The sequence below is a fragment of the Sorex araneus genome, chromosome 6, assembly GCF_027595985.1.
Source record: "Sorex araneus isolate mSorAra2 chromosome 6, mSorAra2.pri, whole genome shotgun sequence".
Taxonomy (NCBI): Eukaryota; Metazoa; Chordata; class Mammalia; order Eulipotyphla; family Soricidae; genus Sorex; species Sorex araneus.
In genome coordinates this window covers 99,036,230-99,054,574 of record NC_073307.1, presented here as the reverse complement: position 1 = coordinate 99,054,574, position 18,345 = coordinate 99,036,230, and the positions used below count along the sequence as shown (strand labels likewise).

The 18,345-nt window shown below is 67.5% G+C and overlaps 1 protein-coding gene across 10 annotated transcripts in view; it reads right to left on the bottom strand.

Moving 5' to 3' along the window:
• Positions 1 to 18,345, bottom strand: part of PPARA (peroxisome proliferator activated receptor alpha) — a 76,839-nt gene that overhangs the window by 6,435 nt on the left and 52,059 nt on the right. For 9 of the 10 annotated variants that reach the window (XM_055143084.1, XM_055143087.1, XM_055143082.1 and 6 more), the window contains 5 exons: positions 7,404 to 7,639; positions 5,041 to 5,201; positions 3,228 to 3,366; positions 2,671 to 2,873; positions 970 to 1,420 (listed from right to left, as the gene is read on the bottom strand). In XM_055143084.1, coding sequence (XP_054999059.1) covers positions 970 to 1,420; positions 2,671 to 2,873; positions 3,228 to 3,366; positions 5,041 to 5,201; positions 7,404 to 7,608 — 1,159 coding nt within the window. In that variant the 5' untranslated portion in view covers positions 7,609 to 7,639. Of the gene's footprint in view, positions 1 to 961; positions 1,421 to 2,670; positions 2,874 to 3,227; positions 3,367 to 5,040; positions 5,202 to 7,403; positions 7,640 to 18,345 lie in introns of those variants that run through there. The other variant, XM_055143089.1, reaches the window with a different exon arrangement.

Genomic DNA, 18,345 nt, shown 5'->3' with positions numbered 1-18,345 from the left:
TCCGGGGACAGGGGGAAGACCCGGGAGGCCGAGCTGGGGTGCAAGGCCTGGGCCGGTCTGGGGTGGAGTCTGCACACCAGGTCTCTAGTGCTCCTGCCCGACTGGACTCTCAGTGCTCCTGGGAGAGCCCCCACCCACCAGGGTCTCCGGAAGTGCGGCTCGGGCTGTGCTGTGCCCGTTGCGTTTCTGCTATAAAACAGTGACCGAGTGGTGTTGGTTTGCTTTTGGCGGGGAGGGACCCTGGGCCACGCCCAGCGGTTGCTGAGGGGCCGACTCCTGGCTCTGTGGCAGGCTAGAGGGACCCTATGGGGTGCGGGGGATAGAACCTGGCGGGGGCCGGCACCCTCCCCGCGGCCCTAGCACTCGGCCGGAGAGCAGGTGGGTTTCTAAGTCCCCCTCCCCTGCGCCTTTGCCGCGTCCTGTGGATACCATGGCTGCCGGAGCCGCCTGTCCTGGCGCGGGACTGAACCCGCGCCCGCGGCCCGGCCCCCCGTGACAGATGGTGCGGGGACGGCGCGGCCACTCTGTGCTTCTGTCCGAGCCTGCGGTGCCCGGAAGAGGGGGCCCAGGGAGGAGCCTCCACCTCCCAGGGGACGTGGGGGGCCGGCGGGGGAGGCCGTCTGGGCCGCGCTCCCCAAGGTCAGCCGAGTTTACAGTAGAGGGTGACCTTCTGGGCGCCGGTCAGGCCTATTTAAAGGAACGTGACAGGGGCCAAGAATGTGGGCGCCTGGTGCCAGCCGCCTGCAGACGGGCCAGCCTTCCCGCCCCGACTCCCCTGCCCGTGGCCAGGCGGGTCCTGCCCAGACGCGCAGACCCAGTCACGGAATGGCGCCCGTGTGCGCTGCGGCCGGCCCGGGCACCCCGGCACGCGTCACTCCCGCCCACGGAGGCCCCCCACCCCCCCGCAGCACACGTGGCTCTGGGGGGCGGCAGGGAGCAGCCCCACCCCCCGCCCCGCCACTCACTCACCCCCGCAGCAGATGATGGCCGCCACGAAGAGCGCGATGTCGCTGTCGTCCAGCTCCAGCGCGTTGAACTTCATGGCGAAGTCGAACTTGGGCTCCATGATGTCGCAGAAGGGCTTGCGCAGGCTCTTGAGGAACTCGCGGGTGATGAAGCCGCTGCCGTAGGCCACCAGCATGCCGTCCTTGTTCATGACGGACGACAGCATGGCGAAGATGGCCTCGTACACGCCGTACTTGAGCAGCGTCACCTGGTCGTTGAGGTCCAGGCCGGCGAAGCCCGGGATGGACTTGGCGAACTCGGTGAGCTCGGTGACGGTCTCCACGGACGAGCACTGGCAGCAGTGGAAGATGCGCACCTCGGCCTCCTTGTTCTGGATGCCCCCGCCCGCCACCAGCTGCGCCACCAGCGTCTTCTCGGCCATGCACAGCGTCTCCATGTCGTGGATGACGAAGGGCTGGGGGGAGGGGGAGGGGGCATGGCTCGGGGGGTGCCCACTGCGGGGTCTCCCGACGCCTCACTGCTGTGGCAGCGCGGGGGCACAACCCCCTGGCACGCACCTCCCCGTGTGCACCGCACCGCTGCCCGGAGGCATGGCCAAGGTCACGCGCAGCTGGGGAAGGTCATGGCTGTGCCCCGAAGGGCAGAGCCTCAGTGGCACGCCCGGGCCCGTGGGCCGGCCCAGAACCAGCTTCCTGGGCCACAGGCCACTCGTGTCCCGCTTCCTGCCCCAGGGCCGGGGCCTCCGGGGCCTCCCGATCTGACCAGCACCTGCAGGACGGAGCCTGTCGGGCCGTGTACCAGCGATGGGGACGCGTCGGGTAGGGGGGCGGGGGGTCCCAGGGGCGTAGCACAGACACCGTGGGTGGAGGGGGCAGGATGGCGTCTTGGTGGTGGCCGTGGCTTTGAGACCCGACTGGCCACAGTGCGGTGGGTCATGGCCCCTTTAGAAACGCGGGTGGATCTGACACCTCGATGCTTGGCTCGGGCTCATTTGGGGTCTCGACACCCCCCTGGGCACCCCCACCACACCCCACCGGGGCAGCTCCGGGGTCTCCCCAGCTGGGGGGACTAGACGTTGGGAGGGGCCTCGGGGGGCAGTGGGGCTGGTGGGCGGGATCCTGCTGGCCCCGGAGTGCAGGTGCCGGGGAAGGCAGGGGGCACCTTTGGGACGGATGCCAGCTCTCGGGGTCGCTCATTTCCGGGCACCAGAGACCTGGGGCTTCGGGCCAGAGAGGCGGCGCGGGGCATTTCCTTGCACGCAGCCGGCCCCGGTCTGAGCCAAGCGTGCCCGCGGGCACCACCGCGGGTCCCCGAGCACAGAGCCGGCGAGTGGGCAGGGCACGTGGCCACCCTGGGGCAGATCCCAGCGCCCCACAGGGTCCCCTGAGCACCGCCAGGAGAGATTCCCGAGTGCAGAGCCCGGGGGAAGCCCTGAGCATCGCCGGGTGTGGCCCCTGGAGGGGGCCAGCCAGGCAGGGGCCTGGCCCTGGCGACTCGCCACGGTCGCGGGGACCGAGTGGCTGCAGAGGGCTTTGCGGGAGCTCGGACCCTGGGCACAAGGCTTTCGAGAGACGCCAGCTTCCGGGCCTGGCCCAGGGGCGGGCGGGCGCGGCCTGAGGGCCCGTGTGTGGGGGGTGGGGGGGTCGTTTCTTTCCCTCCTTGCCCCGTGACGGTGCCAATCCGGGAGGCCCCCCGGGCACCCACCGGGTTGTTGCTGGTCTTGCCGGCCAGGATGACGCGGGCCTTGACCTTGTTCATGTTGAAGTTCTTCAGGTAGGCCTCGTGGATGCGCCGCGCCAGCCCCCGCAGGCCGGCCGTCTCCGCGTCCCCCGAGTCCTGCTCGCACGTGAGGATCTCGGCCTTCAGCTTCGCCTTCTCGGACCTGGGCATCCGTCCGAAGCGGATGGCTGTCGGGGCACGGGGGGGGGGGGGGGAGATGAGCCCGGGGCTGGGGGTGGGGGGCGTCGCCGTGCCCTTCCTGTCCCTCGTCCCCTGTGGACCGAGACCTGGACCCAGCCCCGGCTCCTCCCGGGCACGTGCTAACAGAGGAGCGGCGGGAGGGCGCCGGCCGTGCACGCGGCTGACCCCGGCCCGATCCCCGCCCGGAGGGATCCCTGAGCACTGAGCCCGGAGTCAGCCTGGGCATCGCGGGCCGGGGGTGACCCCTGAACCCCGTGAAGGACAGGAGCGAGGACGCCGGGGGCCAGCAGGGGGCTCCCAGTCTCCCCTCCCCCCGCCCCGCCCCTGCCCCCTGCACCCACCGTTGTGGGACATCCCAACCGAGAGGCACTTGTGGAAGCGGCAGGACTGGCACTTGTTGCGGTTCTTTTTCTGGATCTTGCAGCTGCGGTCGCACTTGTCGTAGACCAGCTTCAGCCGGATGGTGCGCCGGAAGAAGCCCTGCCGGAGGGGGCAGCCGCCCGGTGTCAGAGGGCTCGGCGGCCCCGGCATGCAGGCGGGGGTCCTGGCATCGCCGCCCTGCCTGCCCCGGCCTCGCCTAGCCCAGGGGAGACCTCCCGGGGGTGCTGGGTCTCCGGGGCCTCACGGGGGCAGGGCCACGTCGCGTTCTCCTGGGAGTTCTCGCCCAGCCCACGGCGCCGCCTGGGGCGGGAGGGCGGGTGGGCAGCCGCACCCGGGACCTGCCCAGGAAGCCCCCCCGGGAGCGGTGTTTGGGCTCACCTGGGAGGGGGCCGAGTGGCCGGGCGGCAGGAGGCCACTGTCCTGGGCACAGACCTGCCACCACCCCGGGAAGCACAGGGAGGGGACAGGGGCCGTGGCCCCCCGTGGTCAGCAAACCTGAGGGCTCTGTCCACACGCGAGGGCCGGGCAGGCCCCAGCAGGGCCAGGGGTGGGGGCCGAGGATACAGCCAGACGCCCCCCCCCCCCGACTCCCGCAGACCAGAGGTGGGGTCAGGCGAGGGGCGCAGGGGGGCTCTGCACGGGGACCCCAGCAGGGGGGAGACAGCCCCGAGCTTCTCTCTGGGGCACGGGGGACCCTCGGCAGGGGCGGGGGCTCATTTACTGCGAAGAACCCAGGGGCAGGGAGAGTACGGGGACGTGCTGGCCTGCAGCAGACCAGGGGAGGCCCTGGAGCTGCAGAGGGTCCTCGAGACCCTCCAGGAGTGACCCTGAGCAGTCAGCAGTGAGCCTGACATCGTGAGCTGTGGCTCAACATGCATACATGCACACACACATACTTAAGCACGCACACACACACACACATGAGCACGCACACATACATATCCATGAAATCCCCCACGAGCATGTACCCACACATGCACGCACATACACACACCCGAGCACACACCCACAGAGCACACACCCATGCATGCACATGTACCCACCCATATGTGCACACATATGCATGAGCACACACGCATGTGTTCACACACATATGCACACATTCCGAGCACACACACAAACGAGCACGCGCCCGAGCACACACACCCACAAGCACACACCCACACAAGTGCACACACACGAGCACACACCCACAGGAGCACACACCCATATGTGCACATACATGCATGAGCACACATGCATATGTTCACACACATATGCACACACCCAAGCACACATCCACATGAGCAAACACACGAGCACACACCTGAGCACACACCCATATGTTCACACCTGTACACACAGAGGCACACACACCTGAGCACACACACATGCACATACCCACGAGCACATACCCATACATGCACATACATATACATATATGAGCACACACCCACATGCGCACACACACATGAGCACATACCCAGACGTGCATGCACATACACAAGCATGCACCCACACATGCACATGCCCATGCACACATACCGACACATGCACACCCATGAGCACACACACACAAGCACACGCCCACGAGCACATGCCCACACATGCACGCACACATACATGTCCGAGCACACCCCCACACGTGCACCAAAGACCACGACACACTCCAGGTGTCACGGCCGCTCCTGCCGAGCGCCTGGTGTGCAGGACCCGCCGTGGCTCATGTGCTCCCCCCGCCCCGCCACTTCCTGGAGCGCACGCGGGGGCGCGGGGGAGGCGCGGACCCCCTACCTTGCAGCCTTCGCACGCGTGCACCCCGTAGTGGTAGCCGGAGGCTTTGTCCCCGCAGATCCTGCACTCGATGTTGAGGGCAACGCTGGCCGGCTCCTCAGTGCTCCCGGGAGCCGCAGGGCAGGTGCCGGACGAGGGGCTGGAGGCCGGCGAGAGGGTGTCTGGGGGCGGACGTGGGCATGTCAGTGCCCGCCCGCCCCTCCCGGTCCTACGGACCGCGGGAGGCCTGGGGGCACGGGGGCACGGGGGCCGGGCCGCTCCCTGGTGGGGGCCGGGCTGCCCGCACGGCTCACAGCAGCCGGAGACCGAGACGAGGGTCCCAGGGTCCCACGGCTCCTACGCCGCCGCGCCCTCGCCGGCCCGGCCCTCCTGCCGCAGCGACCCACACGCCCATCTCCACAGACCCCAGGGCCAGAGCACCGCGAGGAAAGGCCGGGCTCCCCCCACCCTCCCCTCTCTCCCTCCCTCCTTCCCTTCCTCCCTCTCCCTCTCTCCCTCTCCCTCTCTCCCCTCTCTCTCCCTCTCTCTCTCTCCCTCTCCCCTCTCTCCCTCTCCCTTTCTCTCTCCCTCTCTCTCCCTCCCTCTCTGTTCCTCTCCCCCCTCTCCCTCTCTCTCCCTCTCCCCCCTCTCCCTCTCTCTCCCTCTCCCCCCTCTCCCTCTCTCTCCCTCTCTCCCTCCCTCTCTCTCTCCCTCTCCCTCTCTCCCTCCTTCTCTCTCTCCCTCTCTCTCTCTCCCTCTCTCCCTCTCCCTCCCTCTCTCTCCCTCCCTCTCTCTCTCCCTCTCCCTCCCTCTCTCTCCCTCCCTCTCTCTCCTTCTCTCTCTCCCTCTTCCCCCTCTCCCTCTCTCTCCCTCTCTCTGTCCCTCTCTCTCCCTCTCCCTCTCTCCCTCCCTCTCTCTCTCTGCCTCTCTCTCTCTCTCTCTCTCTCTCTCTCTCTCTCTCTCTCTCCCCCCCCTCTCCCTCCCTCCCTCTCTCTTTTACTTTTTAGGTCACACCCGGCAATGCCCAGTGTTCCTGGCTCTGCACTCAGGAATCACTCCTGGCGGTGCTCAGGGGACCCTATGGGATGCCGGCATCGCACGCGGGAGGGCACTGGCCTTACACGTGGCCGGCCCAATGCCCTCCCCGCTGTGCTACAACCCCGGCCGTGCTCTGCACGGGGCCAGCAGCACCAAGGGCGCCCAGCGAGGGGCTGGCCTCGGCGCTCGGGGCAGAACCCGGCGCTGGGAAAACACCCAGCCACTCGGGGCCAGGAGTGTGGCTCTGACCCGACGCCAAACCCGGGGACACACAACACGTCCGCAGGGGCCCCGGGGGCCATGTGTGGGTCGAAAGCAGGAGGCAGTCCCGGGAGAACGGCCGGAACCCCAAGGCCCACACGCCGCTGAGTTTCCCAGAGACGGAGAAGCGGCCGACAGGGGCCTCCCCCGTTGCTGGCGGGGGTTCGAGAGGAGGCGGCTTCTGGGGGGGGTGGGAGAGGAGAGGGGTGCGTGGCGCCAGCCAGGAGCCGGTCAGCAAACGCCTCCCGGGGCAGAGCCGCAGCGACGGCTCTTCCAGTGGGGAGAGGCAGGAGTGTCCACAGCACTCGGGGCGAAAAGACAGACACCCGCACCCGCCCCGCCCCGCCCCGCCAGGCCCTGAGGGAGGGACGCAGGCGTGGGGACTCAGAGGAAGGGGGCGCACTGGCCGGAGCCCAGGGCCCCAGGGGCAGCCGGGCGGCCGCACGGCTCCTGGATGGACAGTGCCCGGGCGATGCGGAGATGAAGGAGATGAAGATCCAGCCCACGAGGGAAGGACTCGGTGGGTCCCCGCACCCGGAACCCCGAGAGCACGCAGGGGTCTACACGGCACCCCCGGACAGCGGGTTCCAGCCCAGGCCCAGCCTTGTGAGACGCGGCATGAAAGCACTTTTCCAAGGATAAAAAAAAATAAAAACCACAAAACCCGGACAGGGCTGCGGAGAGGCTCACGGACGGGGCTGAGGCGTCCCTGCTCGGACACGCCCGCAGCCCCGGAGTCCCCTGGGTGGGCCAGAGACTCCTGTCCCCCGTGGGCAGGGCTGGGACGTGCGCCCGCGACTCCATGCTCAGGAGTGGGGGGGGGCAGTCACCCAGGGACCCTCCCCGGGGCTCTGGCCAGGAGCCCGTGCTGAGCCAGACTCGACGCCTCCAGCCCAGCCTGCTGGGAGCTGACCCCGGCCTCCCCTCCCGCCGAGACCCCCAGACAGTGACCCCGGCAGGGGCGGGACCCCCCAGAGGCGGGCGACTGCTGGCCCGGGGCCCGAGGCAGGCCTGTCCCCGAGAAACAGAGCGTTCGCGGGAGCGCCCGGCGGGGTCCCTGCCCCGACGCCCCGCCCCTCACTCACCCGTGACGATGGAGCCCTCGGAGCCAGGCCCGTCCCCCAGGTACGGGTAGTCGGCCAGGCCGAAGCTGCCCGAGCTGTCCTCGCCCATGCCCGGGCCCACGTCCGAGATGTCGCCCATCTCCCGCAGGAACTCCTCCGAGAGCGGGCTGTCCAGCTCGGCCTCCAGGGGGGACAGCGGGCACAGCGGGCTCTCCGTGTCCACCATGGTGCCGGGCCCAGCCTCCCGCAGGGCCGACCTGGGGGACAGAGAGCGGCAGTGAGGGAGAGGCCGCCTGCCCACCAGACGCCCCCGCGCCCGCGCGGCCCGGGCACCAGCGTCCTGGCTCCACGGGGCCCGTCCATCCCGGGGCGGAGACCCAGGGGGGGCGCTGTCCATGCACACCGCGGGGACGGGCACTGCGGGCCTCCGGGGGCCAGGGAGGAGCACGAACGTGTGGGCGCGAGTGTGTGTCCTCACCTCAGGCCGCTGCAGGGTGCACTGTGTGTGTGTGTGTGTGTGTGTGTGTGTGTGTGTGAGCTCGTAAGCGCATGAATTTAGGAGTGTGTGTGACTGTGCATATGTATGAATGTGTATGTGTGTGTGTATATGAGTGCTTATGTGTGTGGCTTGTGGGTCTGTGCGAGTGTGCATGAGCATGTGTGTAAGTGTGCCTCTGAGTATGTGTGGGTGTGTGTGACTGTGTGTAGGCCTGTGTGGATGATTTTGTGTAGGGGTGAGTACATGTATCACGAGCATGAATGTGACAGTGTACATGAGTATGAACATGACTGTGTGCGAATGGGTGTGAGTGTGTGAGTGCCTGTGTGTGACTGTGCGTATGTGTGCATGTGTGTGTGTGTATGTGAGTGTGAATATGTGAGTGTATGTACTTACGAGTGGGAATGTATGTGTGTCTGTGTACACATACATACTCTGTGTATGAGTATGTATGTGTATGAATGTGTGTGTGAACATACGTGTGTGAGTGTATGTACTCGTGAGTGTGTGTACACATATGAGAGTGTGAATGTGAGCGTGTATGTGAATTTGTGTCTGTGTGTGTTTCTCAACACCAAAGCCAGTCCACCGGGGGTGCTCGGGCAGTGGTCGGGAGGGAAGCCCGACCCTCCTCGGGCCAAGGGGCTCCGAGCACTGTCTGAGGGGCCAGCTCCGGCCCAGCGAGCTGCCCTGTCCCCGTCACTCCAGGCCCGTCACGATGGCCGGAAGCTGCGTGAGTGACGCCCCTTGTCTGGACGCCCCCGGGGAGCATGAGGCGTCACGGGGTAGGGGGAGCAGCCGGGGCACCGACATGGCCCCAAACAGGGCCCAGGGTGGCCCCGGAGACAGAGCCTGGAGGACCCGCCGTGCACCGCTGGGCTTGGACCAGACCCGGAGAAACAGGGAGAAGGGGTGGGGGGGAGGGGGAGGGAGAGCTCATGGAGGGAGGCGGGAGCGGGAGCCGCGGGCCCCAGGGGCTGAGCACAGCAGGGCAGGGCAGGGAGCCACGGGTCTGCCGGAGCTGGAACGTCCTGAGGGGTCCCTCCCCCGCCCAGACTCGGGCGCCAAGTGGGTGACGGCGTGTGCCAGCCCCGTGGGCCGCAGAGCCCGAGGGTCAGAGATGCGGAGGCGGGACCCGGGGAAGCCCGTGCACGAGCCCCGTCAGTGGGTCACAGGTGAGTGTCGCCAACACCAGCCCTGAGCCGTGGGCACCGCCCGCACGGCGGGGCCTCGGCTGCAGGCAACACCCCCACCCGCCCCCGAGGGTCACCTCACCCGGGACAGCTGGGCAGCGGGCGCCAGGGACACGGGGAAAGGGCAGCGGTCACACTGCAGGTGAGGCCACTGCACGGCGTGGAGCACTCGCTAGTCTGCACGCACACGTGGCTGCACCACACACACACACACACACACACACACACACACACATGGACGTATACACACACAGGCTCACACACATACACATGGACTCACATGCACACACGGGCTCACACACACGCAGGCTCACACACATACACATGGACTCACATGCATACACGGGCTCACACACACAGGCTCACATGCACACGCGGGCTCACACACGGGCTCACACGCACACGCGGGCTCACACACACGGGCTCACACACACACACACACACACACACGGGCTCACACACACAGGCTGTGGCAGGCCCACGCCGGCCCCCGTTTCCCAGGGCGCCCCCAGCACAGACACCGGCTGGCAGAGCTGACCTGTCTGCACGCCTGCAGGGTCCAGCCGCTGCCCCGGGGACCCCGTGTCCCTCACCAGGTCACCCCCGCCATGGCCGAGCCCCCAGGCCCCACACCGGCCTTCAGACACGGGGCCGGGGTGGGGGCTAAGGCCACACGGTGGTGCCCGTGGCCGCGCCCGGTCGGGGGTCAGAGCTGGGGCTCCCCGGGCTGAGTGTCCTCATGCCAGCCCCGGGGGCGGGGACAGGCCACGGTCAGACTCGGCGACTTGTCCGGGGAGGGACTCGCGCGCGCACATGGGCAAGTGGTCGCAGGGCAGCAGTGCTCTCGGCCCGCAGGGTCAGGGAAGGTTCTAGAAAGAGGGACACCGCTGAGGGCAAGGGCTGGCCCCGCAGGACAGGAGGCACAGTGGGGGCGGGGAGAGCATGGGGCTCCCACCTGCACCCCGGGGTCCTCCCAGTCCGTGCGGGCCCATCCCCGGGGTCCCTCACCACGGCCCCTCCTATGGGTGCAGGCCAGTCACCCCAGTCGGGGGAAGCTGCCGCCCGCCCCGGGGAGCACTTTCCAGGGAGCCCGGGGTGAAGTGAAAGGATGAGTCTGCAGGTGGGCGGGTGCGGCCAGGTGGGGGGGTGGGGTGGACTTTGCCCCAGACTCTCCCCAGACAGCGGGAGGGAGATAAAGGTGACTGGGCGGGGCGGGGCGAAAGGGAGTGGCCAGAGCACAGACGGGGGCGCGGGAGGGACCGAGGCCCAGGCGGGTGGGCACGGGCTCTGAGGGCTGGGCTGGGGCTGCCCACGGCACGGAGCACGGAGCCCCGGGGCCAGGGGCCAGCATGTGACCTTGGGAGCTGAGGTCGGGGCGGGCTGCTGGGCGGGGCCCTGTCCCGGGTTCCCCTCCCCTCCCCGCCTCGCCGGGCACTGGGCAGGCCCGAGGCTGCTCGGGCTCGCCCCAGCCCTCAGGACGGACGGCCCCAGCCCTCAGGACGGCCGGCCGAAGCCCCGGCGGCACTGACCGCGACCAGACGCCAGGCAGGATACACTGCGGCCAGTGCCGACGGCGGGCAGCGGCCTCGCACCCGCTGTGGTTCTGGTGGCCACAGAAAGCTCGGGCCAGGACGGAGGGGAGAGGCGGGGGGGGGGCAGGCCTTAGCCTCCGGGGCACAGACCCAAGACACAGACACCGCATGCAGTCCCCGTGCGTGAGCGGCCGCCCTTCTGCCACACGGTGCCAGCGCAGCACGCACAGGCACATGCATGTGCACAGGCACATACAGGCAGACACATGTGTGGACACAGGCATGCACATGTGTGCACAAAGGCGCACACACAGGCACACACGTGTGCACACAGATACACATGTGCGCACACATACACACATGTGCACACACACAGGCACACAGGCAGACACATGTGTGCACACAGGCACACACAGGCACAAACGTGCACACTGACACACAGGCACATATATGCACACATGTGCACACACATGCACATATGTGCACACGCACACAGGCACCGGCAGTAACAGGGGATTTGCAGGGTCTAAGGCTGACCTGTCGGGTTTAACACCGAACAAGACCCTAAATGCAGAGCCAGGAGTTGGCGCCCATCAAAGTTACCCAGGGCACGAGGAGGGTGGAAAGAAAAGGCCGTTTGGGGGCCCGCGAGAGCCCGAGGGCTGAGCCCCGGAGCTGCGTGGGGGGGGGCCGTGCCTCAGGTCCTCCCACCAAGGTCCAGCCCCAAGCACGGGGGAGACCAGCCGGGCAAGGGAGAGGGTGCAGGGGTGGGGGGAGATGCATGGGGAGGGTCCTCGGGGCCCCAGGTGGGCGCCGTCCTGGGGTCCAGCACGAGAGACGGCACGGGGCTCGGGGCACGGTCTCGCAGCTGCGGGAGTGACCGCCAGGAAAGATGGACACTGGCCAGGGGGCCCGGGCGCGGGGGAGGGGAGGCCTGCAGGGGGCCTGCAGCCGCCCGTTCCACAGACACATTCACACACAGACACACACACACACACAGCATGGCAGACCTCCCCAACACTCACACTCACAGCATATCAGGACCCCCCCCACACACACATACACACACACTCACACACAGACACACACAGCATGTCAGGACCCACCCCACACATACATACACACACTCACACACACTCACACACACAGACACACACAGCATTCAGGATTCCCTCACACACACATACATACACACACACTCACACACACAGCATGTCAGGGTTCCCCCACACACACTCACACACGCACGCACACAGCGCAGCAGGGGACCCTTGACCCAGAGCCCTGGCCCACATTCACTGCTCTTGGCAAACAGGACACACCACGCTGAATCACTCGCTTTTCTGCAGTGGCCTGGAATCAGATAGTGTGTGTGTGTTATGTGTGTGCGCATGCATGTCACGCACATGTGTGTGCACACAGCCCCAGCCTGTCTCCCAACCCTGAGGGAGGCCCGTCCACGGCACGGCACGGGCACGTCCGGGGGATGGCAGAGGGGCCGGCAGACGCCAGCCAGAGGCGGCCACACCGCACCGCCTCCGCTCGCTCCCCGCGGCAGCAGCCCTCCGGTCTCTCCCGCCACAGTCACGGGCACACGCCGGGCTGGGGGCCCCACACAGCCTCTGGACAGGGCGCCCGCCCGGCCCCGCGGGCTGTGGTCTGGCCGCCGGACGGTCCCTGGCTGCCCTCGGGCTGCGTGTCCCACAGCAGGGCCGCGGGTGCGAGGGGACGGGTGCCCAGGGCTCACCAGGGCAGGGGGCCCGCGGTGCGGGGAAGGTGCTGGCCTGGCAGGGCCCAGCTCCGGCTTGATCCCCGGCACTGCAAAGGGTCCCCCGAGTCCCTCCAGCAGTGACCCTCGCGAGAGGCGGGAGCAAGGCCTGAGCACGTGGGGCGCGGCCCAAAGACCCACCCCCCTGCCAAAAAAATTGTTTAAAAAAAACCCAAGGAAGACAGCAGCCGGGAGCGACAGGTGGGCCCGCTCCACGCCACACGGGGGTCCCGGGACACCCAGGGCTCCGTCTCCGGAGACTGACCCTGACAGGCACCGCACAGCTGCCCCACACCGAACTCACAGCCCAGACCCTGCAGGGCCCCCCCACATGGGCTCGCACTCACCAGGCGACCCTCGAACACAGCCCCAACCCCTACTCGGACACACACCTGCACACGCCTGCTCACATAGGCACACATGCGCACATGCCCACGTGTTCACATGCACACACATTCGCACGTGCATCCATGTGCTCAAAGACACGCACACACATCCACACAACACTCACATATGCCCCCGCACAAACTCACAAGTGCACACACATGCACACGACTCTTACATGTGCCCCTGTGCACTCATATGTGCTCACACACATGCATATAACACTCACGTATGTCCCTGCAACACTGTCACATGCTCACACATACACACACATGCACATGACACATGTGTCCTTGCACTCACATGTGCTCACCCACATGCACATGACATTCACATGTGTCCCTGCACACTCACATGTGCTCATGCACCATGCACATGACACTCTCACGTGTCCCTGCAACAGTTACGTGCTCACACACGCACACACATGCCCATGACGCTCTCACATATGCCCTTGCACACACTCACATGTGCTCACACATGCACACACATGCACACAACACTCTCGCATGTGCCCCTGCACACACTGTCACATGCTCACACAGACACACACATACACTCCCCCACCCCGTGCCGGGATTTCCAGGTACAACTAGGATGAGAGCCTGACGGTCAGGCGGCCACCCAAGGTCAGCGTGACTGAGTCTCCGTCCCCACGGCCCCCGGCCCGGCTCTCGTCTCCGTCCTCCCCCGGCCCCTCCCCGCACCTCGAGACAGGCTGCGGCCTCCGTCCCAGAGGGGCTTACCCCAGGCTGCGGGGCCAGTGGCCCCGTCTCCCCACTGCAGAGGCCCCCTGCCCCCGGACCGTCCTGCTGGGCTCGCAGGGACACCCCAGGGTCACCTTGTCCCGGGCCCCCCCCCAGGTGGTCGCCATGCCGGCCCCGTCCCCCTCACCCCCGCCAGACTCCGCCCGGCCCGACCGTGCTGGCACCTCTGCGGGCTCACCTGTCCGCCGGGCCTGGCGTCCCCCGGGCTCTGGAACGCCACCTGGGCACCCGCGGGCAGGGCCGGGCCGGGAGCGGCTCCTGCGCCCGCCACGCCCGGGAGGTGCCGCCCGACCCCGGTGGCCTTCCATAAATATTGACCCGGCAGGCCGGCTCCCTCCCAAGCCAGAGCGGCCCCTGCCCACGCCGTGCCCTGTGTCTATGAGGGTCCGAGAGGACCCTGGGGGGAGGGCGTGAGGGTCCAGCCTGTCGGAAGGCACTGCGGGGCGTGGGGGTCCCGCCGGCCAGGCGGGCGTCTGGGGGCCCCCACAGCAGCCCCTCGGCCCGGCGCATGCCTCCCGCCCCCGAGGCCTTCTCGGGGTCTCACCCCCAGGGCTGCCGTCCACCCGGTTTTGTCTTTTGTTGCTGCTATTGTTCAGCGAGGGTTGAGGGCCACACCCGGCAGTGCTCAGGGCTCAGTCCTGATGGTGCTCGAGGGACCCTGGGGGTGCTGGGGACCGAGTCAGACCCACCCCTGGCCCCATGGGCACCTTGGAGGCGGCAACGCCGTTGGCAAAGTCCCACCGGACCCTGGGCCTTCGCTTTCCCCTCCTGCCCGAGGCGCTCTCGGGCAGGGAGGGACGGCAGGCGGGGGGCCTGGCCTCGCGTGCGGCCCACCCACCCGGGCTCGAGTGCCCCCTGGTCCCCGAGCACTGCCGCCTGAGCCGGCCTAAACGCTGACAAACGGGAAGTTTCAGGAATCTCCGCTACAGCCCAAACTGCCGGCATTTCCGTGTCTCCCTGATGCTGGCACGCCCCGGAGCCGGTGGGACGGCGCTGACGGGGTGGCCGGAACCCTGCAACTGGGAACCGGCCGGCCCAGGCTGGGCAGATCCGTTCTCGCAGCCTCTCGGCGGGGTCACAGGAGCCGCTCGTCAGGGTCCCTGGGCCCGGGCCCCCCCTGGCTCCAGTGGGCTCCAGTGCACGGCCCAGGCCTGCCCCCGCCCCCCGGGAAGGCCTCTGTTTTCCTTAATGCTTGATTACTTTCTAAATGTTAAGCTAACCTTGTACGCCCGGAACCGGGCCAACTTCTGGCACGGAGACGCTTTTGTGCCGCTCCCTGGCCCGAGCCGTCCTGGCCGAGAAACCAACGCCACGAGGCCAGTCGCTCCTCGGAGGAGCCGTCCCCGGGCCGGGCCGGGGGAGGGAGAGGGCCCCCACGTGGGGCCCCGACGCTCAGCCAGCCCACAGGACGGGTCACCGGCTGGGCAGGTGGCAGCAGTAGCCAGCACGCCTGGGGCGGGCGCCTCGTGATCCCGGCTGTGGGGGGGCAGGGGCGCGGGGGGCGGGGGGGCGAGGAATGCGCCCCTGACCACCGAGCGATAACCCAAAGCCGTTTCCTTCGCAAATTCCAATTTTTTTCCAGTTCGTCCTTCTCTCCCCAGCCGGGACTCGTGTGCGGTGAGGTTCGGGGCTTTTTTTTTTGGGTCACACCCAGCGATGCTCAGGGGTCACTCCTGGCTCTGCACTCAGGAATCACCTCAGGAATCACCCCTGGCGATGCTCAGTGGACCATATGGGATGCTGGGATTTGAACCCGGGTCGGCTGTGTGCAAGGCAAACGCCCTACCCGCTGTGCTATCGCTCCAGCCCCGAGGTAGGGGTCTTTGCCGAGAGTATCTTTAATTCTGCTCAGGGGGCTTCTGGGGGCTCTCGAGTTTGCTGGGAAAACACGCTGGCGGCACCGTGGCCCCCGTCTGTCTGACACCCCCCTGGCCCTCGCTCTGGGCACCCCCCGCCCGTGGCTTCTCGCGGCAGCCCCCCGTGGACGTGTCCCACATCCCGTGCTCTGCCCCCGGAAGGTCCCGTGGGCGCCTCCCCTGCACCCGCCACTGCTCCGCGCGGCCACGGCCTGGACGGTCGGGGGTGCTTGTTTGCTCTGTGAATCCATTTTCTTCCTGCAGGAAACACTCGGGGCCACGCCCCGACTCGCCTTTCACCTCCTCGGCCGTCAGAGGACAGTGGTCTCCCGGCCCCGGGGGACGCGGGCGGCCCGGCCAGCTGGGGGAAAGGGCCGGGCGCAGGGAAGGTGTTGGCTGCCGGTGACCTTGAGGCCTGCTCTGCCCAGCCCGGGACCGTCTCAGGGCTCAGGCGGCTGCAGGAGGGCGGGGTCCCACCCTGAGCTCGCCGTCCCGCCACGCCCGGCCCGCGGCCAGCACAGCCCCCGGGGGAGCTGACGGGCGAGTGGCCCTCCCGGCATGGCACGACGCAGGTGTGGGTGGCCACAGCGAGGTGTGTGCGGGTGGGTGGGTGGAACCCGTCTCCTCAAATCCCAGCCGCCGCCCCACCCAACAGCCCTGTCTGGGGGTCAAAGGGCCTGCCCAGCGCTTGAGGAGGGAGGACCAGGAAGGCTTCCTGGAGGAGGCGGCCTCTGATTCACACTGGCAGGAGTTTCCCGGGCGGGGGGTGGTCACCCATAGACACTAGGGCCTCCGGGGTGTGTCCCTGGTGGGACAGTGACCACCACAAGCGGCCCCCAGGCCTGCACACCGGGAAGATTACTCCGAGCGTGGGTGAGCGGGGAGGAGGCTCCGGGCGCCCCCGGAAGTGCTCGGCTGGGTGCAAACGGGAGCTGGGTGCAGAGTGGCAGTGCGGGGCGGCCCGAGGGGCAGTCCTGCCAGAACAGAAACAGGGCAGAGCCTGGCCACGCCCGCAGAGGGGGAAACTAAGGCACTGGCCTTCAGGCCTGCAGGCAAGGCCGAGAGCTGCCGAGGGTCAGCCCCGCCAGGCCCCGTGGCCCGGCCACCAGAACAAGGTGCGCTGAGTTCCTGGCTCTGAGGCGCCCAGCGTCCAAGGGGAGGGCACAGGTGACAGTGACCCGGACAGCAGAGACAGACGGGCCGGGCAGGGGCAGCACCAGCTCTGAGGGTGGCACAGAGACGCCATCCACAGACACACGCTCCCACGGACACACGGTCCCACACACACATGGTCCCACAGACACACGCCCCCCCCCACACATGGTCCCACACACAGTCCCCCCCATACACACGGTCCCACACACACGGTCACACACACACACACGGTCTCACACACACAGTCCCACAGACACAAGGTCTCATACACACACAGCCCCCCCCCACGGTTCCACAGACACACAGTCTCACACACACATAGTCCCACAGACACATGGTTCCATAGACACACAGTCCCCCCCACACCCCATCTCACACACACACACAGTCACACACATAGTCCCACAGACACAGTCCCATACACACACGGTCCCACACAGTCTCACATACACACACAGTCTCACACACACACAGTCCCACAGACACACGGTCCCACGGGCACACAGTCCCACACACACACACTCGGTCCCACACATAGTCTCACACACACAGTCCCACAGGCACACAGTCACACACACACACGGTCCCACACACAATCACACACATACATACAGTCCCACAGACATGCTGTCCACAGATTCGCAGTCCCACAGAGAACCCATCACACAGAGACAGAGACACTGTCACAGACATTCCATCCCACAGAGAACCCCAATCAGAGAAACCATCGCACAGACACACCATCACACAGAGACACCATCACACAGACACACCCCTACACAAACACACAGCATGCCCACACAGAGACGCTCCCACACACCTTCACGCACCCCGCACACACTGACACACAGGCCCAGTCGCTGTCACCTGTTGAAACACACACGGGCGCGCACAGGCCGCCTCAGAGAGGTCAGCGTCTCTCCCGACTGGACAAGCCCGTCCCCCGGGCAGCGGAGACCGAGAGGCCGGATATGCCTTCAGGTGGATTCTCGACTTTCCTTCCCTCAGTCCCCTCCTTCCCCTCTGTGGAGGCTGCGGCTGTGATAACGGCCCCTCAGTGCTCGCCAGGCCCGAGCACAGCCCGGGGCTCACGGAGGGGCAGCGGGAAGTCACTGGGCACCAGGCCCGGGGCAGAGGCCATGGATAAAGGCCACGGGGCAGAGGCCACGGAGAGAGGCCACGGGGCAGAGGCCACGAGAAAGGCCATGATAAAGGCCACGAGAGAGGTCACGAGAGAGGCCGCGGAGCAGAGGCTGCGGAGAGAGGCCACGGGGCAGAGGCCACGAGAGAGGCCACGGGGCAGAGGCCACGAGAGAGGCCACGAGAGAGAGGCCATGAGAGAGGCCACGGAGAGAGGCCATGAGAGGCCGCGGAGCTGAGGCCGCAGAGCGAGGCCACACTCACCGGGATGGGGGCACAGCCCACCGCCCCTCATGTCTCTGCTTTCGTGGCTCACTCTTGTGCCCCCAAGTTCTCGAGGAAACTGTGGCCAATCTGACCCCGCACCCAGCACTGTGGCCTTCTGCAGAACCTTCTAGAAAGCCGTGTCCCGGCCTGAAGCCGGCCACGTGGGGGCCCACCTGCTGTGTGTGCCCTTCACGGTTCCCGCTGCTCTCAGGTCCCGTGTCTGCAAGGCCAACACACGCTCCCGGCACACGCGTGGCCGTCCTGCGATGTCCCCGGTGCGCCCGTGGCCAGGGGAGGGGACCCGGCCTGCAGTGTCCCCCGGCTCCCAGGGGCTCCCTGCCCCGGTCACCGTCCCCTTCCCAAGGCCACCAGCGCCGGCCCTTCCGCCCCCTCGGGGCCGAC